The sequence below is a fragment of the Erpetoichthys calabaricus genome, chromosome 1, assembly GCF_900747795.2.
Source record: "Erpetoichthys calabaricus chromosome 1, fErpCal1.3, whole genome shotgun sequence".
Taxonomy (NCBI): Eukaryota; Metazoa; Chordata; class Cladistia; order Polypteriformes; family Polypteridae; genus Erpetoichthys; species Erpetoichthys calabaricus.
Window position 1 is genome coordinate 73,094,964 of NC_041394.2, and position 24,438 is coordinate 73,119,401.

A 24,438-nucleotide genomic window follows, 5' to 3' on the forward strand; every position below is an offset into this window, starting at 1 on the left:
GAGTATGGGATTCGTACATTGTAGCCTAGCATGATGTCAAAAACACCCATTTTAATTCAAACAGGTAGACAGCATTTTAAAATATGAGTTTTTGTGTTAAGAATTTGGATGTCGAAAGAGATTGGCTCTTACTCTTTTTTTACTTTGACTATTATGGCAGTTGTAGACGCTAAGAACAATAGCAACCCATACAGTACAGTTCTTTTCCAAATGTTGATTACTCTTCCTCACTATTCTCAGTAACAATGGACAACATTTTCAAATCCTGGGTAAATGTATTAGCAATTTTTTTCTGTTATCCGTCAGTATATCTTGATGACTCCTAATGTTCAGTATATTTATACTATAAGCGGAGTGGCAGAGTGGTGGCTAAGAAACTGCACTGGTATCTGGAAGGTTGTTAGTTCAAATCCCATTATCACCAGAAGGGATCCTACTTTATTGAGCTCTTGAGCAAAGCCCTTAACCTGAAAATTGCTCTAGGGGCCCTGAACAATGGCTGACTCCCCCACTCTGACCCCCAAAGGTCATGCAAAAAGACATTTTCCTTCAGGGATTAGCAAAGCATATCAAAATAAAAAAAAAAAGAAAATATTCAAATATTAACATAATGTACTTGCAGCACTAACTGCCATATTGTAACCAACTATCACTTTTTTCAAATTCCTACATCTGGTTTATGTTTGCATTTACAACTGGTTAGGAGGCAGCTTTGCTAGAATTTATATTTCCTTTACATTTTGAGTAAATTAAATATACAGTATGTAAAAATGTCAAGTCAGTAGATTAAGAATACGTCCTTTCATAATAACATTGAACAGCTAGGTAGGAACAGCTTGGATCGATCAAGGCCAGGAGTACCAGGTACATTTATAATTTAACATCTTGACCTTAAGAGTCTTGTGCTGAAATTTGATGAAAATGTCTAAGTGTTTTTGTATTAATCTGATTGTTTGTGTGCCTTTGAGGAACAATGACTACTGTTGTCTGTATACTGTATGTTTCTGTATTTTTTGTGATCAATGTTTTATTGGATTTCAAAATTCAGACAAAAAATAACAGAGCAAAGGAAAAAACTTTCATATATAAATTTGGGGAAAAAAAACCTTGACGGCACCCACCATACCCCAGAGCTTACTTTTTCTCATCCTCATTTACCACTAAAAATATGTCCCTTTTGTATGCCCACCTTTATGACGCCATAGCTACACCTGTGCTAGTCTCTCAGGAATGGAGCACTGACCTAATTCATTGTATTGGAACACAATTTTCAAAAACATAATAAAATTCCACTAGAAATTCTAATCATCAACACATCCAATATAAAATTGTCCATAGAGTTTACCATTTCACTAGAAGGTGTTACCTGATTGTTTTAGCTCCTGATCCATTAATATAAAGGGCACCTTTCTCCACATGTTTTAGGAATGCCCCTCCGTTGCTGTTTTTTGGGCCTTCAGCACTCTCCTCTATCTTATCTATTCCTTTTCCTTACAGTCTTATTCTTCTACTTCTTTTAGGGTTCCCTCCTTCAGCAGCACATTATTTCATTAGCAGCAATAACAGTTAAGCCCCCTATAGCTTCCCAATGGAAGAACTCTCAATTTGTTACTTTTATGAGAGGGAAGTAGGTTGCAGCATTGATGTTTCAGACTCTCCAAATTTAATTCCATGCAACTAATTTTGTTATGATAATATTAACATACTTAAAGAGTATACTAAATTTTGCATTGCTCAGATGTCTTAATGGATGTTTTGTCTTGGTAGAGTAATATATAGTGCTCTGCTTTCCCCTATTGTATTATTAATATGTAGCCTTTGTCAGAATGCCTAATCTCACAGACTTACCATTGTTTATAAGGTATTATAGTATATAACTTATCCCCACCTTCCCTTCTATATCTATAGGCAATTAGGTGTAGTAAAAAGACAAGCAGGAATTAAGTTACACATAAAACAATGTGTTATTGGTAATTTTCATAAATAATAACAATATGCAAAGTACATTTGAATATTGGCAACCATACAACCTGATTAAATGGTGATGTGTAGTTTCAGGCGGCACACAGACTTGTAGTTATTTAAAGTGTCTCTAGTTAAGGCATCATTGGTGCTCAGCTTTCCTCAGAACAGGCCGTATGCCTGTTCCAATATGGCTGCTAAGCTGTGGTCTCCATTGTGTTGACCTTTCAGTTCATGGTGTGATGGTCTTCATCAGTTTGGTAAGAGAGATACTTCTTCATCATATGTTGGTTAGTAAGAGAGAGAATGTGGTTGAGCAAGCAGATTTATAGATTCTCTGTCCAACCCCTACAGCCAATAGGACATCATGGTACTTAAAAGCATCTGATCCAAGCCAATTCCAAACAGCCATACTTCAGACCAATGGGGGAATACAACATCTTAAAACCTGCCACCCCCCCCCCAAGACCATATGTCAAAGTAACCTGGCTTCCTTGTGGGGGGTTGAAAGACTTTAGCAGAGAAAAACTCACTAAACTGGTTTAAAGCACCCCCCCCCCCACCAACTCTGTTGTAAAATTCAAAGAAACTCAGTCATAAAGGGGGGCAAACACGAATGCCTCTCACCAAAGTAACACTAAATTACATTACTTTGCCTAAATTACAAATAAAGACATACAAAATATTTATCAAGTTATATGCAAAATCTCACATCACAACAATGGATAATCAATGTATTAACTGCATTAATCATTTCTTTTTTTAATTCTGTAACAGAAGGCATGACTTCCACACATTACTGATACAAAATAAGTCTGTTATAGCTCAAGTTACTCCAAGCTCAAATTCTGACTGGAAGATAAATTTCGTTGCTCTGTCCCAATGCTTTGTGGTTCAAAATATCAATAAATTTTGCTTATGTGAACGTGTTTGTTATGTGTCAGTTCAAAGTTTATCTGTTTTGGATTGATGCCATGAAAAAGGCAAGACCTAAAAATCATAATGTAACTTATAATAGATTAACAGTGCATCCAGCTGAACTTCAGCCTATACCTCAATATTTCAAAACCAATCCCTCCTTTGAAGATTTATTCCAAGCATTCAGTAATGCTTATAGGTCCAGGCCCTGAAGAACTGGCTATTGTCAGTTAAAGTAAAAGTCAAAGTGATTTATTCTTTCTAGCTCTAATACAAAAAAATAAGTAAACTGGCCAAGGACATACTCTACCCTGATACAAGTGTCCTAAAAAAGTATGATTAAAACAAAGAATCCCGCTGATTAGAGGTTGTAAAAGCAGATGTTTAACCTTTAACACAGCTATGCTTGATTTGTTTTGTTTTAGTTATATTTCTATTATTGTTAAGTCATAACTGACTTGGCATTGGTTTGTCCTCTCACATTCCCAAACCTCCTTCCAGAGTACCAAGTAACCAGTTAGTGTTCCTGCCCATTTTATGGAAGATAACAAATTATTAAGTTCCCCTATTGCCTCCTTCTTTACATATCCTGTCTAGTGGAAGAAACAGAAAGATTTGTAGGCATTTTCAAAATAATTATGTTTATACTTTTTTATTTATTTGATGTTATCATGCTTGCATCATTGCTGACAGGAACAGAAACCCTGGTGACATCAATAAGATGGGCACAGTGACACAGCCACAAACAAATTTGTGAAACACATTGTCCCTGCTGCTTCGGGAGTGTCATGGTGATAGGTTCAATGTGCGTACTTCATTGGAAAACAGAGTGATACACACTGTTAAACTGAAAGAAGTACACCTGCAAAAGCCGCTGACAGCCAAAGCACTTTCCACAGGTTGTGGTAAAACACATTTTTAGATGTCTGTGGCAGTGTGTGTGTATTTTTAGTAAAAAATAGTGTGCTCAAGCTCAGGGGTGGCTGTGGGTATGCCCAGTAGTGTGACTAAGTAACCCTGGGATTTTGATGAGGAGATTGGCTGGACATGCATGAACATGCTGACATGCGCAGCTCAGCCAGTTTCCTCATTAGTGCTTTGGGCATTAGAATTAAAGTACCTACACCAGCTCAGGTATACAAAGGGCTTGGGCAGAAAGATCAGGATAGAAAGAGATAGAAAGAAAGAAAAGAAGTCTGCACGTTTAACCGAAAAGAAAGAAACAGGAAAGTAGAGGCAGGATTGTGGAGGAGCAGGTGCTGTAGTTGGGAGGCAAGCAGTCAGGAAGTGGCCCACTCAATCAGAATGTGGAACCAATGTAGGAAGTATTTTAAGATAGAGAAGCTTTTATCTGTGGCACCTCTGCACGAGAACCACCTTTTTCCACCCTCTCAAACGTATGCAGTTTTTAATGTCTGGAAAACATTCAGGATTAAATCACTTAGAGATCTGTACATAGACTACGTCTTTGCATCCTATGAACAATTATACTCCAAATTTAACTTTTCAGCAATACATTTCTTTCACTATCTTCAAATTAGAAACTTTGTTAAACAAAACCTGACCAATTTTCTTTACCCCTCACCACCCTCTATTCTGGAAAAAATATTGATCAGTTTTGAGCATCTCCATAATATATAAAAACATTTTACAGTCCCTCCCTTTCAAAGAGCCCAGAGTACAGTGGGAAAAGGATCTCACACTCAACATCTCAGAAAAGGAGTGGAAGGCAACAATGCACAGAATGCACTCGAACTCCATATGCGCAATGCATATACTTATTCAACTTAAAATAATATATCGAGCACATCTGTCTCATTTAAAATTGTCCAAAATGTTTCCAGGGAAAGATCTAACCTGCAAACGTTGCAATTGAGCTCCAGCCTCATTGAGCCACATGCTTTGGGCCTGTACCAAATTAACATCATTCGGGACCAAATTCTATTGAATGCCTATCAGACAGCCTTGGTGTCACAATCCCTCCTAACCCATTAACAGCTGTGTTTGGTGTACTTCCAGATGGGCTTAAAGTGTAGAAGGACAAACAAACTGTGATTGCCTTTACTTCACTATTGGCACGCAGACTTATCTTGCTAAACTGGAAGAATCCTAACTCTCCTCTTTTAAGTCAGTGGATAACTAATGTTATATATTATCTGAAACTGGAAAAAATCAAATTCTCACTTAGAGGATCTGTACAAAACTTTTTCAAAACTTTGCAGGATCTAATCAATAGCATTTTAGAATAAGCATTTAAATTGAGGAAGCAGATTATCTCCCCTCTTTTTTATTCAATTTATTTTTATTAATTTATTAATTTATCTATTTACTTATTTTTACTAGTTTAAAGTTTTACTCTGTTGGCCTAGCTCTCTTTCTCATGGGTGGGGATTGATTTGTTTCAAATCTAGTTTTGTTAAACTTGACAAGCTTGTATGGAATGTTGTTTGATTTTAATAAAATCAATAAAATGTTTAAAAAAATTTTTAAAAAAAGTGGCCCCGGACAATGATCATGGGGCAGGATTGCTCCTGCTGAGTGTCCAAGGTACAAGAGGTGTCTAACCGCTCTGAATAACTCCTGCTCAATTCCAAGGGAGAGAAGGTTCCCTGAATGCTTAGGGATGGTGGCAGAAACTCAATCCAGATTAAAAGATGACTGCAGCTGCCAGTGGATGTTTCCCCCTTGCTGAGCAGACCTTAAGGGTAAGCAGAAGTGACGTCAGTTTCAATGGATGCACCATGGCTCATGATGGTTTTTATAGACAGGTCCTGGCTTTTGTTTTAACCTTAGCTTTTTAAGCCATTTATGGGAATATTTATTTAGTGGATTTTAACCTCTACAGAACTTTGGTGTTTATTGGATTATTTATTTATTTGAAAAACTGCACTGCAGTTTGTTTTGGAGAATATATTTGAACTCTGCTTTAAACTAAACATCACTATGCACTTTGCACCATCTCTTGCTGTGTATGTGTGTTCTCATTGCCCAATCCATCCTCGATTTACTTCCATCAATGTCCCAGGTTCAAGGATGTTATGAAAGCTGTGGGCAACCAGCACATCATACACAGCAATGATATGTGTCTTCAGGAACACAGAATGCAGGTGCGACAATCAATGACAGGTAAGTGAGCAAATATACACTAAATTCACAAAACAAAATCATACACAACATTTGACCACAAAAACAACACGATCAGCATTGATCATGATGAGACACACCGGCTACTGATATTCCTCCACAATACAGTGAAAGTCACAGAGATGCAGCCCTACGTAATTCTGTGATGCACATTGTAAATGCCATGCTGCAGCATTGTCTGCTGAGTATCAAGTACGAGGTACGATTATTAACACAAATCAAGCTGGGGCGGGACAGACTGGGGCAAGGAGAATGGGATCTCTATGAGTGTTTTAAATAATGAAAGAAAAGAAAAGTGACTTGGACTCGAGGACCCTCAATGAAAGTGGCTTGAGTAATAAAACGCTCCTGACATATCAAATATGTACAATAATGACAACAATGTTGAAGCGATCATGAAGCGAAACTGAGACCATAAACTTAGGTGGCCACAAGGTGCCTGTAAATACCAAATGTTCTGTTCAAACCAATGTATATGTCTCAATCAATATATACATGTCTGAATAGATATATCTGAACAGATATACTGTATATATCTAAACAAATCTATTTAAAACAATATATGTATATCTGAATATATATATCTCAACCAATGTATACAGTATATACCGTATTTACTTGTGTACCACGTGCCCTCATGTAAGATGCGCACCCTAATTTTTACAAAGAAAATCACGAAAAAAATTTTCCCAGTGTACAATGCGCGTTGTGATTGTATAGGAAGAGTTTAGGGCACGTATTCCGCGAAATGCCCTTCTGTCTTTGTTGCATGATGAAAGAGCGAGTGAGAGAGGGAGAGAGTGCATGTGAGCAAACGAGCAAGAGAGACATAGAGGGCGCACGAGCAAGTGAGCGAGAGAGAGAGAGCGAGCGAATGAGCGAGAGAGAGAGAGAGAGCGCGAGCGAGCAAACAAGAGAGAGAGAGAAAGAGAGAGAGTGCGCACGAGCGAGGGAGAGAGAGAGAGAGGGCAAGTGAATGAATGAAAGAGAGAGAGCGAGTGAGAGAGGGAGAGAGTGCGTGTGAGCGAACGAGCAAGAGAGACATAGAGGGCGCACGAGCGAGAGAGAGAGAGAGAGAAAGAGAGAGAGCGTGCACGAGCGAGGGAGAGAGAGAGAGCGCAAGTGAATGAATGAGAGAGAGAGCGAGTGAGAGAGCCCAAGCAGAAGAAGTAAACATTACAGAAAAAAAATTCCTCGTGCATGACGCGCACCTGATTTTCTAATGCTAATTTTCGGGAAAAAATGTGCGCGTGGTACACGGGTAAATATGGTAGTATATCAGAACGGACCTATACAAACTGATATATATAATATATATATAGACTGTATATGCATTACTGGTGGAGGTGCCCCTGTTCTATGCTTATTGCAGCAAGTCACATCCTACAGTACTAGCACAGATGTCCTTTGACGTTTTATTTCCAAAAAAAAACTGTTTGTAACAAAGACATCCATGTGTGACCTTGCTTGGAAGACTGTAAGAAGTAGTATAACAAAGATTCACAGTCTTTAATCTGGCCGCTCTTCTGGAGTTCAAAATAAAAGGAACCTGCAGCAAGCCATAATGGGGTTTCAAAGTACATGGCCTCTAATGTATTTCACTCATTTGTAACATTTACCAGACTTGTATGTCATCTGTTACAAGTAAATGTTTTATTTGTGTGATTCATCATTCTCAGAAGAGTTGGGTCAGAAAAGGCCATTCCCATTTTCTATTTTAAAGCATATTCATGGTTCCAATGATAATTTAAACAAAAATGCACAATTGGATAGGTAAAACAGCATTTATGTTAATTTCAGTTTGAAGTATTCTGTTGTGTATATTTTTGTTTTTCACATAAAGATTTTATTTGAATGTGACCTTCACTTTTTCCTCACAAACATACTGGCTGTGTATTTTAAGGAAGGTCAGTGATGTCAATAAAAAAGCTGGAAAGTATTATCTCACTGTGATAAACAGCAAACCAGCAAAAATTTGATGCGTCATTAGTCCTGAGAAATTCTTCAGCAAGTGATTGGGTAACACCACCTTGTCAACAGCCCACAAAAGCTCCAGTATTGCCAAAAGACACCAGAAAAGAGCCAAGCTTTGCAGAGTTAAAATGTTCAAACAGCAGAGCATGCTTCCTCTTCCAGAATGAGATCTGATATCTTCCAGTAATTTTCCGACAATGCTTCCATTGTGTAAGAAAGAAGTAATGTGAAATGCAGGAAAATGAGCAAGTAAGCAAAACTATAAAGCAATGATTCTGAAACTACTTTTGCAATATATTAGACAAACCTTAAGTCAATTAATAAATTAAATGTTCTGAGGGAAATGGCTTACAAAATGATTTATATCAAAACCAATACATGTACTGTACATAAGTTCCATTTAATGGTTTATTCTGGTAATTCATGGTAAAGTATCAAAAAAACCCTACCTTTTTAATTTTCCTTCATGTCATGTTAGTTAATGATTGCCTATACTGTAAAGGTGTTTAAGATGTAATATTACCTGAAACATGCAGGTAAAAGAAAATTTAAGATAACATAAAATTCTCAAGGCTGCCAAAGCCTGTCCTGACAGAATCAGGTGCAAACAGGGGGTTGGATATATAAAGGTGGGAATGGGCATTGAGTCAAAAAATCTGTAAAAATAAAGTGTGTGCTTTTTTTTGTATTTAGTTGCTCTCCCTACATATCCAAATGCCCACCCGAGGAGGATGATCTAGTATCGCCAATATGTACCATGCAGGAAGCATCTCTAGGACAGGTACCAGTCCATCATAGAGTTCAAAGTTTTAGGTAAAATCAAACTTCTTCTCTCACTAATTTAGATAGATTTTGGTGCATACACATTTCAAATGTGTAATTGTACATACCTAGGAAGGAAACATTTTTAAATAGTTGTTTAGGAGACATCCAAAGGGCTTAAATACAGGTAATTCCATGCCAGGCCAGGGGGTGGCGGAGTGTACTAATTTTCCCTCTCAATCTGTTGCAGACCATTCTAGGGAAATCCCGCCCGGCTCTGGGGCAGCCAATGACGTTCCTTCCGGTTCCGGGGCTGATGACGTCACTTCCTTATCTGGCCTTTAAAAGCCGCCATACTGTCTGAAGAAGTCAGTTCTGTTTTGGACTCAGTTGAATGAACATGTATACCAGTTTTGACCTATTTTGCAGCCGTAATCGATTAAATGGGTGGCTGCCCCAAACCTTCTTGATGTCTCATGGTCGTTCTTGTGACAAGATATGAATATTAAATCTCTCTCCATTAAGAGCAGGAGTAAATTAAGAAAGATACACACATATGTATTATCTGTATAAATAAAATGCTAATGTCCGTCCATCTGTGACACAATTAGTCGTGAACACATGTGGTTAGATCCATGATCTTTGTCTTAATTGAAAGTTTATGTCCTGATATTTCTGGAAATTTAGATAGTGGCAACCTGATGACCATGAGCTGTAGTAGTGTGTTTATGGTTAAATGATTGAGAATCTAAGTGATAACCATCATGATGCCAGAAAGAAAAAGAACAGCAGTGTCATCTGCTGATTGTCAATCACACTGCAGAATGCAATTATGATTTGAATAATGAGAAGAAAAAAAAAAGATGTTGAACCACGTAGACAAGCAAGAAGTAATCCTGAAAATAGCCTGATATTTTCTGGAAATTCAAAAAAGTTTAGATCGCGGAAACATATTGGCCACTTTACTGGTGGCCAGAAAAGTTACTGTAGTAAAAGAACAGTTCCCACAAACCCATCTATTCATAATCCCCAGGACATGGCACATATGTGTTCACAATTCATAATCATAATAATAATAATTGTTGGGTTTATTTATCATCCAACATCTAACATTATTAAACATAAATAAAGGACAACAAAGTGACCTGTGGTTGTGTGTTCATGGTAAATGGATCACAAAAATTTATCTTTACCTTTATTTTTATATGACGTCTTTATTTTTTCACTAGCATGTATATAAATAGTAAAAAGATGGGGCAGCCTTATGCTATTTCAAGAGTATGGGGCCTGAGTTGCCTCGAAAGCTTGCATATTGTAATCTTTCTAGTTAGCCAATAAAAGGTGTCATTTTGCTTGGCTTTTCTCTATTTCAAGAGAAATCAAAATTTCGTGCTTATAAGCTGTTATTTTCAGTTTGAAGGGATGGATAAATAATTGACAGCACAATGTATTAATAATCAAAAGTAAACCAACCTCTACAGCCCCACAGTATCTTCCTACACTGCTGACTCAACCCTATTCTTCCAGGTTAGTTGGATTGCCCATGTCTCAAAGCCCACCAAACATCTTTTTTATCTCCTTATCTTTCTCTATATCTGTCTGTCTGTTGCCATCTCTCTTATGACTCTGGCCTCCCCATTCCACCAGTCAGCTTTAGCCACAAACTCCCTTCTCGACTACAAGTTAAAGTATTTCTCTGGCATGAACCTATTTTAACCACCAATAACTGTTCAATCTAATTTCTCCCAGTTTTGGATTGTATGCTGCCAGAGTTGGCCCTCAGGTGTTTACAGGTATTTTATATTGTCAACACCCATTAATATTACAGGAATTACTCCCATCGGTGGTTTGTTTTGCCTCAGTGTGCCTTGCTTTGACTTGTATTAGAGCCTGAGCCAAAACCCTATATTAAAGTTTATTATTTCTTCAAAGCAACCTCTATATGCATTTTTTGTTTCAGAAAACAAAAATGAAAACAATTGGTTAAGTAGGCCTCTGATTACAAGTACAATTTCAATAATTTATAAATCTGTCATTTATATTTCTGAGTGATGTTAAAAGAGATTATGGAATCATTGAACACCTATTCTCATGACAACCAGAAACCGAAAACTTAGGTCAAATTTCAGAGCCATACATAAGTTATTTTTGTGTAACTTGTAAATATTTGTGTTTCACATTTCAAATATCTCCAAGTATATGAAGAGCAAATTGATCATCCCATTTAAGATACCTGAGATATACAATCTTAAACTGAAGCATCAGGCGTGCAACACGTTATAAGATAGTGAAACAATCTTAAAATTAGTCCAGATTTAAAATGTATATATTTAAACACACACACAATAAGGTGGGCAACTTCTAGCACAGCCAGACAGTGGTTCTACAAAAGTACACTAGACTAGTTATACCCTCACCATTTAAAATGTGTGCTGATTCTAGAGTTACGTATTGCAGAAGTGTCAGTTAACTACAACAAATTAGCAGGGCAGGAGACATGGACTGCCCTTTGCGTGCTGCCCCATGGGCCTCCTGTTTCAAAGGTTCTGCTGATACAGTACATTTATCTAAGTAGCTGCTGGCTTTTTGTTTTGGCACCAAGTAGAACATAGTTTATTGTGAAGTAAGTAAAACTTTGTCTGACTTTTCTAATAATTCCCTTGCAATTGTGAATGAGTGACTGCTACATAATCTGTAATGCAAAACAACCAATAAAATCAATCACGCTATACACTACTGACTGACTACAGTAAAAGGAATTGAGAAAAAGATGCAGTCCTGTTGGGTTCTGTGGGCGCAGCCAGGGGTTGATGCAGCTGCTGCTGAGCCCTTGGTTGCAACACTTTTGTCACACCCAGGTGCCTTATAAAAGGAGCCAGCTGCCACTACTCCAGGAGCCAGAATCGGGTGGAAGAGGATGAAGCTTGCTAGGAGGAGTGGAGATGAAGAGAGAGAAGAAAAGAGAGAAGGAAGAATGTTTTGTGCTGGACTGTACTTGTGCTGTGACTGTTCTGTACATGTGGGAAATGAGGGAAGGCGTTTCCTACAGGAAAAAGGAAAATAAAATAAAAGCATGTGCTTGCACTTGTGTCCTGTGCTGTCTCTGTCGGGTTTGGGCGACAGGAGCGCACTCTGCAGGCCACAACTGCTTTGCTTTCTTTATTATCAATGCTTGCAAAATTAGAATAAACTATTAGAAGTGTTTTCCATAAATATCTAGACGACTTTTAGATGACTTGTTCACAATCTACTTTAAAATTGTTAATATAATTTTGTTTTGTCAAACTACAGTGTGACTTCATGCTAATCTCATCAAACATGTGTTTCTGATACAAATGTAAGCAACACTGGAGCACAATGAATAGTCCTGTCTCCTTTTCTCTTCACTTTGTACACCTCTGACAATAAATATAACACCAGATCATGTCACTTGCAGAAATTCTCAGATGATTCTGCACTTCTAGGGTTTATTGATAAAGGGGATGAGAAAGAGTATAGGAGTCAATTGAAAAATGTACACCTTGGTGCAAAGAGAATTGTCTGCATCTTAATATCAGCAAAACCAAAGCACTGGTTATTGACTTATCGCCACACCAAACAGTCTCAATGTCCAGTCACTATTCATGGAGTGAATGTAGAGGTGGTGCACTCCTACATGTACTTGGTGGTCCACATCAATGAAAGGTGGACTGGTCTTTTAACACAGAGGAACTACATAAGAAGGGGCAGAGCAGGCTTTTTTTTCTTTTTTTTTTTTCTTCGGAGACTGTGTCCCTTTAAAGTGTTTAGTGACATCCTTCTACAACTCTGTGATGGCCAGTGCGATTTTCCACACTGTGGTGTGCTGGGCTGGGAACACAACTTCAAGGCAGGCTTACCAAATCAACAAGGTAAAAAGGCTCATTTATGGCACACTCTGGACCCCCTGGAGGTCATATCAATGGAGAGAATTAAAACAAAACTGAGTACCTTTATGAACAATGCTGACTGAACATCTCTCTGACACACTAACACTGAGGACTTTCAGACAATGAAGAAAGAAACACTACCGGGGCTCCTTTACATCAACAGCATTTCACCTTTGTAATGCCTCACTATGATTGTGAAAGCCAAGTAAAACATTTATCTTTCTTTTTAGTCATGGTTTGTGTTCAGAGCATAGTGTGTGTGATATGTATTTATTTATTTAAAAGAGTTTCTCTATCTATCTATAAAAATGATATACACCTAGCTTTGTGATTAATGACTTAAAAATTGTCCCAGTATGTGGGTGTGTTTGGCATGGTGTGTAACAGCCTGGTATTTGGTCCAGGGTGGATGCTGCCCTGTTCGAACTCATGTGAAGGTCAAATTCGGCTTGAACCTCTACTGAAAAGATTTTTTTGAGATGGTGGATGGGTATAATAATTATATGTATGGATGATTATGACTATCATCTAAAGATATTGCATGTAAAATGATTTCATGCAAAAACTAATTTTCAATGAGTATCTCAGAGTTTCAACTTTTAGCATATATGTATGTCAGCGCACAAAGATGAAGACATGATAAATAATTCCCAAAAGACAGTACTGGCCTGTTTTGTGAGTCAAAACTGGCCAATGTTGATCTGGCAACTATATGGTGTACTGTTCAATTATACCTACAGTATATATTATCAGAAATCTATTTTACATATTTAAAATTGTTAGATTTCACATTATTTAAAATACCTTACTGATTTTTATGGTAAATATTTTTTAAACATACTGTATAGATAGAAATTTTGATTATGTATCTGTTATGCTATATTAAAGAACCTGGTAGGAGAATCACTGCATTTCTATGAATAAATAATAAAGTATAGTCTACTGACTATATAAGTACTTACAGTGCAGTGGTGGACACTTGTGGCATTTGCTTTGTCCCCAGGAATTGCCCACACTCCCACAACAGTCTTCCTGATTGGTCAGTACTGGCAAAGGATTGCTACTGCACTATAATAGAAAAGGTGGAGTTAGGTAAGCACACTGGTCAGTTTTAAGCAGTTGTTTATTCCTATACAATATGAAGTCCAGAATAATGGTGACTGGCATCCACCACATAGTGATACCTTAGGTATACCATTAATCCATTTTTACTTAAGCCAATTCAAAGCCATAAGTACCAGCACCAATGGGCAAAGGAGGCACACAGCATACAGCCACCATTCTATCACAGGGCACACTCATACACTACCCATATTCACTCACATCAAGCCAATTTAGACTCACAAATCAACCTAACTTGTATATTTATTTGAATAACCCACATAAATGTGAAAATCATGATAATCCCACACAGACTGTGGCCAGACTGGGATCTGAAAGCAGCTATCTGGAGATATGAAGCAGCAGCTTTAACCAATGTGCTACTGTCCTATAAAATGGATAGTTACATTTAGTGATGTTGGGCATCAAATGCATTTCCATTGAATTGTGAAAAAGAAATGTGAAAGAAAAGTTGAAATGCTGGATAAAAGGCTAGCAACGATGGTTGCAAAACACAACATATGAAGGTTGAAAGAAAGGCTGGAGCTGTAAGGTTGTTCCATACTCTTCATGATCGAGGAGTACAAATTTCCTTTAAGTTATTTTTAATAATTTATTAGTAAATGGATTGAGTTAAATCATAAAGTTAGGCATGTACTGGGTTGCCACCCGTCCTTTAAAATACGGAATTGTCCCGTATTTGAGAATGAAATTGCGCATCCCGTTTTGAATCAATACGTATGCGTCCCTTATTTTTTTGTATTAAAAGTGGTAACCCTAGGCATGTAGTATGGTATTACACATATTTGTGGACACTTACAGCTTGCTTAGGTACTGTCTCTTGGAAACATCGTCCTCTTGGTTTCTGTGTCTGCGGAGGTAAGTGTGGTTGGCCAGAGGGATGTGGTTTGTGGGTCTGCAGGTGGAGCTTTTGGTTTTTGCCTTTTCCAGCTTCAAGATCCTCAATATGGCGGATTGAAGACTCTGGGTAATGCATAACACGTATGTTCATCATGGATGGCTGGGGCTGTACTGGAGGTGAGAGACATGGATAAAGGATAAAAAGAACAAAGATGGGAAAGAGGTAGGAGTCAGATTTAGTAACACATTATAATAAAAAGGTCAGTCAGAAGAAAATAAACAAGAACAATAAAAGAAAAATGACACAGATATGACAATACAATCTAGCAGTTTGATAACAAAGGGCATTTAAACTATATACTGTATATATATATATAATTCATATTTCCATCCATCCATTATCCAACCCACTATATCCTAACTACAGGGTCACAGGGGTCTGCTGGAGCCAATCCCAGCCAACACAGTGTGCAAGGCAGGAAACAAACACACACACACACACACACACTAAGCACACACTAGGGACAATTTAGAATCGCCAATGCACCTAACCAGCATGTCTTTGGACTGTGGGAGGAAACCAGAGTACCCGGAGGAAACCCACGCAGACACGGGGAGAACATGCAAACTCCACGCAGGGAGGACCCCGGAAGCGAACCCGGGTCTCCTAACTGCGAGGCAGCAGTGCTACCCACTGCACCACCCATATATATATATACACACAAAAAACATCAGCTGTTTATTTCTGAACTTGTGTTGGTGGTGGGAAATGCTTCCAAGGGAAGAGTTTCCCCCAATAAAACTCTTTTACACTTGTGTTCAAGCCTTTGTGTTGGGTTTTTGGGGAGCTCGAGGCCCCGTGGTGGCCACCATGTTTAATTTATACGAGGGGGAGTCAAGCTAAAGTTAGAAAATGGGATTTATTACAAAATGGAATGAACCTTTAACAAAACTGATAATGTAATTTCTCAATGTAATCTCCACCATTCTCAGTGCACTTGCAGCACCTGCTTGGAAGTCCCTGGATTCCAGCAGAATAAAAGGTTTTATCTTGTCCTCGCAACCACTCGTGCACTACTTTCTTCATGTCATCATCTATCTTGAATCAACGACCATCGAAATGTTTTTTAGCGGTCCAAAAAGGTGGAAATCACATGGTGCCAAATCTGACAAATAAGGAGGATGTGGCAATACCTCAAACTTCAGTTTCTCCACATAAGCCTTGGTGTTCTTAGCAGTGTGTGGGCAGGCATTGTCTTACAGCAAAAGGACTCCTTGAGACAGCAGTCCCCGCCCGTTTTGATCGAATAATAGGATTCACATTGGTCTCCAGCAAATCACAGCAACTTGCACTAGTGACTGTAGTACTCCTCGGCATGTAGTGTTCGACAATAACTCGGGTGTACAAGTGGTTGCGAGGACAAAACAAAAACTTTTATTCTGCTGGAATCCAGGAATCAAATGCATTGAGAATGGAGGAGACTATATTGAGAAATATTCATACAAACAACTAAAATTAAATACATAATTTTTATTGAGCAAAATGAAAAACAAGAAATTGTACAACATGCTAGGAAATAGTTTAGAGTTACAATAAAAATTGAATCACTTAGACTGTAATGTATTTGCTCAAAATTAAAATTAGTTAATGAATGAATCAATTACATTTATATAGCACTTTCCTAACTTACTCAAAGCATCAACATGGAAATTTGGATTTGAGAAATTCTTGCTGTTATTGATATTTATGTCACACCACTGATAACATATGCCATTCACAAAGTCAGCCAAATCTTATGGAGGGATGTATGTGTATTTCTCTGTCTAGGAAACACCAAGGCAAGGGGAGATGGTTATTCCCTCTGCAGAGGTCTACAAAATCCCCAGAAGACTGAATCTGCCTGCCTGTATCTGGCCTGTCAAGTCTCCATTTTAAAGGGTAAACAGAGTGCTTACTTGCCGTTTGTTCCCCTGTGGACTGCGTCTGAGACCTGGAGCTTTGGCTTTGACGTCCTAATGGATGCTGGCAATACCGTCCAGTGAATTCTGGTGGACAAAGGCAGTGGCTGCGAGATGTACACTGGCCACCATTCATGCACGGTAAAGGACAAACCACTGGGGACAGAAAAAGAGAGACAAAGAGAGAATTAAGAGTGTGGAAAAGGTTTATATACTCTCAAGAACACATATGAATATAGAAGTTGTTATTATTATTATTGTTTGTATTGATACAAATCTCACTCAAAAAACCTTGTATCCATTATCAGTCAAACCCTTTTAATTCACCTCTGGGTCTCTAGGTGCTGTCTTTATCCCGGCAGCCTTCGGTGAAAGTCAAGATTCAGTTTATCTTTCAATGATCACTAATGTTACAGAGTAGGTGGGAATTTAAATGAACCATCATGTCAGGTGTACTGTACACACACCAGAGATCAAAAGATGTAATCGCAGAATTGGCACAAATGAAGAAAGAATCATTCCCCTCCCCTTTCATTGAACAGAACTCTGAATTGAAAAGCATTATTGCATGACATGCTATAATTGTATGGCATTGGCAATCGGTGTAGATTGTGAGGTTATCAACACAACAGAATGCAGTAATAAGAGCAAAGAGCTATCAACTATGCATATCAGTTTGTTAATTTACAGCATAAAGAATGATATATTTTTGGTCACAAAAAGTAGAAATTCAGAATTTTACATTTTTGAAAAAAAAAAAAAAAAAAAAAACCGCATCAGCACTAAATGTACAAAAAACATTATTAACTTATAACATACCTAAGCAGTTTTAGAAAGGTTTGAAATCTCTTAAATCTGTAAAATTCATTAAAAGTGAGTCTGACCGATCATGCAATTCAATATTATAATTTATGGTACAGCTGTTGCAACATATTTTTCATTTCCTAACCTCATGATATTAATTCCAGCATGAATGTTAAGCCACAGGAAGCAGCCAATGCTGTCTTGTGGCGCCTTGCAGATTGAATGCGTGTGCCAGGGTCCTTTATTAATTATGTAATCTGCCATTTTTCAAAGACACCTTGACAATCAGGACTGATTAGGAGCAAACAGGTTTCAGGTTTGTAAAGCCAACAGGAAATACATGTGGAGCCAAAGAGGAAGGCTAAGTAAAGCTAGAGTGGGCAAAGACTCCTTTAAGAGTCCATATAAAGTAACTGGAGAGTGTAGTGTGCAGTAATAAATAATCAGTACATCGCTGTGATTTATGCTTTATGTGACTGCACAGACATCATGCTGTCCTCTTGGCTATATTTAAATATTTTCACATAAATTTAGAATTTCTGCACACTAGCATTCAGCTTTTACTAAGGAACATTGAAGATGATGATCTTTAAGACCTGCGTCATACTACAGGACTTGATACGACTTGTAGTTGGAGAGTATGTTAAATGTGACAAATTAGTTGCTGGATATTGTTGCCTCTGAATGTGTTAAATTGTAAGATTTCAAAATTGCATTTTGTGACTTATGGCACAGTTCCCTCTCAGTTTTTGTTCATGGTGTTTTGCAAGGTCATTTTAGCCACTAATCAATGTGGAGCACACCAGAACAAGAAGCAGAGCTGTACAAAAGAAAAAAAAAAGAACATGGAGAAACACAAGTAGTCAACACCTTAGTTTCAGGCTTTGCTTTCCTGTGGTACAATAAACATTAAACATTGAACATTGAAAAGTTGATGAGTATCTACTAGATTAGATTAGATATGATTATACTTTTTTTGTCCACAAAGAAGCTCATAAATAAATAAATAAAAGCAAGAAATCCCCAAACACACATAACAAAGTTGCTCTCAATAAACAGGCATGTAAGTAGCAGTAAGATGAGGTCAGACCTGCTCAGATCTTACCACATGTTTATATTTAAATTCATTAATGATATGAGAGAGCAGCCAGTAGTGTCCTCACATGGAAAATATAGACTAATAAACACTTCTTCGAAGCCACCAGCATTCAGAATGATTCATCATTAAGATATTGGAACAGAGTAATTCATTTTTGTTGTTGAATCAGCCAGGATAATGAAATTTATTTTCCTGGGAAGTGACATGGATCAATTTTAGTCTGCATTTCAATGTCTTGATCACACATTTTAGTTTTACTTGTACTGTTCTCCCTATTTCCCCATTGCACATTCACAAAAATCTCCAGTCTCTCCTGCTTTTTCCACTCAGCATTAAAATTGCATCTGATATATGAGATTGTGATGAACAACTGGGGTTCTGGCCCAGTCAGGATGCCTGGAGGAGGGTAGGTCTTGGTGAGAGACAATACATTCCCCATAACACGAGAGGGCAGCCTCCTTGGTTTCCATCGGGGCCACGGGACTAGAACTTGGAGGCACAACTCTGTTGGGGGCCGGGGGCACCGCAAGGGGGCACCTGGATCATCCAGAACACTGGACGGCAGCACTTCCACCATACCAGGAAGTGCTGCCGGAAAAAAATCCGGGTGCACCTGGAGTGCTTCTGGGTACCCATGCAGCAATTCCGCCACACCAGGAAGTGCTGCAGTAAAATCATCGGGGTGCACCTGGAGCACATCCGGGTGCATTATAAAATGGAATGCCTCACTCCATTTGGGGAGCCGGAGTCGGGAGGCGGAGGATAGAGCTTGTGAGGAGAGCAGAGCAGAGGAGAGGAGAAGAGAGGAGAGGAGGTGGCAGAAGAATAGAGAAAAAGAAGAAAGAGAGAAAAGGAAATGACTGTGAACAGTTGTGCTGATTTGTGTGGTGCTATAAAGCCTTAAAAAGAAGAACAAATTAAAAGTGTGTGCTTTCAGGACTTGTAAGTTGGTATCAGTATGTGCCAGAGCTGACTGTCCACAAGATGTAAGCCAGTTCTCCAAAATGTCACAGTACCTGAACTTGACATAAATCACTTTAGATGTAACAGTTCAAACAACTTCAATGAAAGCAATAGAACATTTCTCATTATAAGGAATCAGGCCAGGTCCTTGCACCAGATCGTCACCTCTTCCATTTCTAGACAAACTTGTAACTTTTATCCTTGCTCTGCATATTCACTTTTTTAATTTTCGGACAAGCAGCTCTTCTGATAGGGTGTGATAGGGCTCTTTAGAAGGCGTTGATCACAGTGCTACCAGTCGAATACAGGAATGTTTGGTAGATCTTACTTTACATTCTTCATAGTCTCTCATATTCTCGGATGTTAAAGATATAGGCAACCATCAGATCTTTTACACTCACTACATAACATTTCTCAAGTTTGCAGCTTGTCTGACTGGCAGTTAATGCAGGTCGTGCATGGGTCTACATTGAAAACAGCATCTCTTCAGTTTAGTTTAAAATTTCATTTGAAAATGTATGGTGACAATCCATGGGCCAAACCTTAACATTACTAATTAATAACATCAATTAATTACATTAAAACATTAAAAATTCTTAAAAACATTAGTAATTCTTAATGGAAAAAAGGAGAGCATTTGTTAAGGCTGCCACATGGTGCAGTGCCCAGAAGTAGTCAATATACTGTACTAGAGTTACACAGTCAAAAACACTCATTTTCCTTCTTTGATTTGCCTTCCCCTGCCATTGTTCTTTACTGTTTCGAGGCATCTTGTGCATTTACCTGCGGCTGAGTGTTCATTGGCCGATAACTTGCAGATAAAAGAGCCCATCCGTACAACTTGTGATTTGCTACAAGACAGTCAAACTAGTTTGATTCTATTGTTACAGAGAGTGGTAGGGTCTTTTAAGAGCACTATGATTAAGTTGCTGTCGGTATTACAGTACATAACTGATGGTTACAGCCACCCTCTGAGGTTATACACTATCTGTTGTGATTTTCTTAAGATTATATAAGTGAAGGCTATTACTAAAACTCAAAGGAAAGCTGTAAGAGAAGGCCCCTTTTTAAATGTATGGTAAACAGCAACACAAGAAAAAGTTGAAGGACTAGATGGGCTATACTGTATAACCACAAATTTACAAAAATGTTCTTGCAACAAAAAAAAGCAGGTAGAATACTGATCATATAACATAGTCAAATCATTTATTAGTATAAAAAATATTTGAAAACTATAATAAAAATAGCAGCAACCACATTAGGGTGTCACATGGTTTATCATTTCAATGCTGTCTTGTTGAAATTCATCAAGTCATCCAACCTTTTCATTCTTTCTTAGAACCAAGACACCAAGAAACAACTAAATTACCAAAAACATGGCAAGAGACAAGAAAACTGCCAGTGTTCCTGTTTTCACTTTTGGACTAGGGACTCTTCCTGATGATGCGCTGCTTTAGAGTAATAAGAGCCAATTTGTTTAAATTCAATCAGCATGTGAAACTAAGTGATATTTTTTCTCATCTTTGAGTGTTTTGCCCTTCTGTTGCCTGTTAAACAGAGATAAATTATTTTTTGTGCCTGAAACAAAATACAAAGGGATGGTCATCTCATTATGTACAGTGTAAATGCCTTTGTCTTTCAAAGTGATTATTAACCAAGTTTGGTTTAATATAGTGAAAATTTCAAGAACACAATGGCAAATGAAACTGCCAATTGTTTGTAATATGTAATCTGAAGTTGAGTAGCTGTGATAATTGTCTTCCCATCTGTTGGTGGTTTAAGACTGATTGATAGAAGAGCCATGAGATGTAAGCATTCCTCTTCAAAGATGTACTACTAAGGAAAGCAAGAACGCTGATTCACTGGTGAAACAAAAGCCATCTGGTCTACTACATGTTGCACTGATTTAGCAGTAAATGTGATAGAAAAGAATTTTTATTTTACAGGTTGTGAATTACAGTATGGACAAAATAACAATAGCCTGTTTGTAGAAAAGACTAACATTGACGAATGCATATAATTATGTATTTTTTTCATTCTTTCTTCAATTTTTACAAGCCATTTTATACCAATGTAAGATTCAGCAAAAGGCAGAAAGCAATCGATTGTGGTACACAGAACCACACACACCCAATATCATTCATGTTAGGACAATTTAGATGAACCTAAGCTGAACATTTTAAAGATGTGTGTGGAAATTTGAGTATTTAATAAACAATCCACATGAACTGAAGAGTGATGAGTATGTTTAATTCAGTTCTTTGTACCTTAGATTATCGTCCATATTTTAATTGGAATATTTTCAATATCCCAAAGAAATATATTTAATGCTATTTGGAAACTCTAAACTTATTTGCCTAAGACTTTGCCTACCTTGGCATCAAAGTGTACAAGGTGGGAACTTATGCATCATGTTGGAGAATATATACTGTAACATGGTGGATACTCACAAAGATGGGTAAAGTTAAGAATAAATAATCATCCCGGCTACACATATGGGAACTGTATGAGAAAACTGGAATCTTTAGAGGAGACGTATACAGGCATTTCTGTTGAGTATAAGATGGGTATATGAGGTATTATGACATTGCTGCACCTTAAATGAATAACTAAGACCCAGTGTGGAAGAATAATTTTAGGATAACATAGCAGTCATCTTAAAAAATAGCATAAAGGGTTAATAAATGTGGGAAACCAAATAAAGGTCAAGTGAACAACAAATGTAAACTGAAATATAAGGTTTGGTTTAGGAAAAATACTGAGATGGTCAAGTAAATAAAGAATGTTCTAGAAGAAAGGTTGATGTAATTTACAAAATGTACTGAAGGATGACTAAGAGATGACTAAGAAATCAGCAGATGTCCTGTAAACTAGATTGGACAGTTGTTATATGCACAGAAATTTCAAGGGTGGTAGCTCATCTCAAAAGGTATAAGAAGAACCAGAATATAATATAATAGACTTTTATTCTATATAAATATTTGGGTGTAAACCAACAAACCAACCAGAGTAAAATGTATGCATTGATTGACACTGTATGTAAATTCAACAGTTTATAAAATGAACCTCTATTATTTGTTTCTCTGACCATTCTGTAACAGACTGCTTTTAAAGAATGCTCCCTCCAAGGCATTTTGCAGAGGAGTCGTTAAAAGATACAAAGAACTGCTTTTCTCCTGCCTGATTACTGAATTGTCCTATTAGAGGATGTTTCTTTTTTTAATAAGATGTTAAATTTCGACCACACTAGTCACACACATGACTATTTGGAGTGGAAACTAAATAGAAGTGATTTAGTAATACCAAATAAGTGCAGTAAATATCTTGTCTTATTTAACATCATATTTATTGTACTTTTGACTCTCCAGTTCAGCCTGTAGTGTCAGCATCCATGATTGTATTCTGCAGACTGTTAGTCAATGCTCAATTTCCCCTTATACTAAATTTCACCTGCTGTACAAAACAGACATTTGGCTGGTGGGTAGAAGTATGTGATGTGTGGTTCATCCCTGCTGAGATCTCAGCCACTTTTTACTTTCATTTTTTTTAGTTTCTGGATAGTTTTTTTCACGGATGACTATCCAAAAAAGAATATTAAATTAATAATTAGGGGGTTCCCCTCTGCTCGCTTGGCTCACCAGCCACTTCACGTCTCTGCCACTCGTGTTTTGAGGAGGGGAGCTGAACGCACCCCAAGGAGATGTGGTCGCTCTTCCGAAACCCCCTCTCAAACGGTGATACAATATGAAACAAATAGTTTTTTTTAACCTCCTCTTTGCTCGAGGAGCTGATGGCTTGCTGCTGCTGCCATGCCGCATGATCTGCATCTCGCATGGCGCTTCGAACATTTAAAAGCCTGTACAGCAGCCATCCTACTGTTTGTCTTTTATTTCCGGCCCTGGGCGTGGTTAAATCTTTTGGCACAAAGTCGCATTTTGCGAGACGTGAGTTCTTGATATTTTTTAGTTTATAACTTAAAAACGGAATAAGAATCTAAAAAATCTAAAAACATCACAATAAACTATGTTGGTATATGTAGGTTTTAAAATAAGCCAGATTTAAAGCGTCACATAAAACATGACATAAAAACACACTTTTAGGCATAGGATTTTATATATTTAGAGTAAATTTGGACAACTCTCCCCCCAACTGTACATATTTATTCAGTAATGGGTTTTGTTAGCAACTATTAATTTTTTATAAAATTGAGATAATATATAAATACTGACCTGGTTTATAATACCTAGGTGATTTTGCTCATTAATTGTGGTATATATTTTTTTTTGTTAATTACAAATGAATATATGGCTTGGACAAAAAAGGATTTTTGCAAACTGTTTAAACTCTCATGTTGCATGATTAACCTGCTGCATTGGTGACCTTCACACAGATGGCTGGACGCTTCTCTTCTTGTTGCAAGTGTTATCAGGAGAGCAGGAGGTATGCCATTCAGTGTGCTCTCAGCCAGAGTAGTTATTAAATAATAATAACACAAGGGGGTGATGGACATGGAGAGTAAGCAAAGTACAAATAAGAAGAAAAGGAACAAGTCACAGACCATACTGCCTAGTGCAGGTCTTAAGTCCTTCTCTTTCAGTGGGCTCACTTAACCACCAAAGTACCACACAAAGCAGTTCTATCCTTGTTTCCAATCTTTGTCTCTCCCAGTCTCTCTACAAAATCTGGCTGCTATCAGCTGAACATTTGTTCCCCTAATCAGGTGGGTGTAAATCCCATTTAGTGTGTGTGTGTGTGTGTGTGCGTGTGTGTGTGTGTGAGGGGATGTTAGTGGATTCTAGTCATGTTCCAAAATCTATTCTGGGGTAAGGATGGCATTCCATTTACTCTAGGTACACCACACTGCAACTACTTTTAGTATGCCTGGAGATTTTTAACCCCTGAGTTTTTCTGTAATTCTTGAAAGCCTATATCTTTTTTTTGGCAGAGGGTCTGGCAAAGGTTTTAAGCGCTGCAGAACCCGTA

At 37.7% G+C, this 24,438-nt stretch overlaps 1 protein-coding gene across 1 annotated transcript in view; it reads right to left on the bottom strand.

The window, feature by feature from the left end:
* The window catches only part of ltbp3 (latent transforming growth factor beta binding protein 3), a 236,888-nt gene that overhangs the window by 83,677 nt on the left and 128,773 nt on the right, over positions 1-24,438 (bottom strand). Inside the window, exons 2-4 of the mRNA XM_028802072.2 lie at positions 16,587-16,745; positions 14,590-14,801; positions 13,631-13,736 (exon numbers count right to left, since the gene is read on the bottom strand). Of these exons, the coding sequence (XP_028657905.1) occupies positions 13,631-13,736; positions 14,590-14,801; positions 16,587-16,745 (477 nt within the window). The remainder of the gene's footprint in view (positions 1-13,630; positions 13,737-14,589; positions 14,802-16,586; positions 16,746-24,438) is intronic.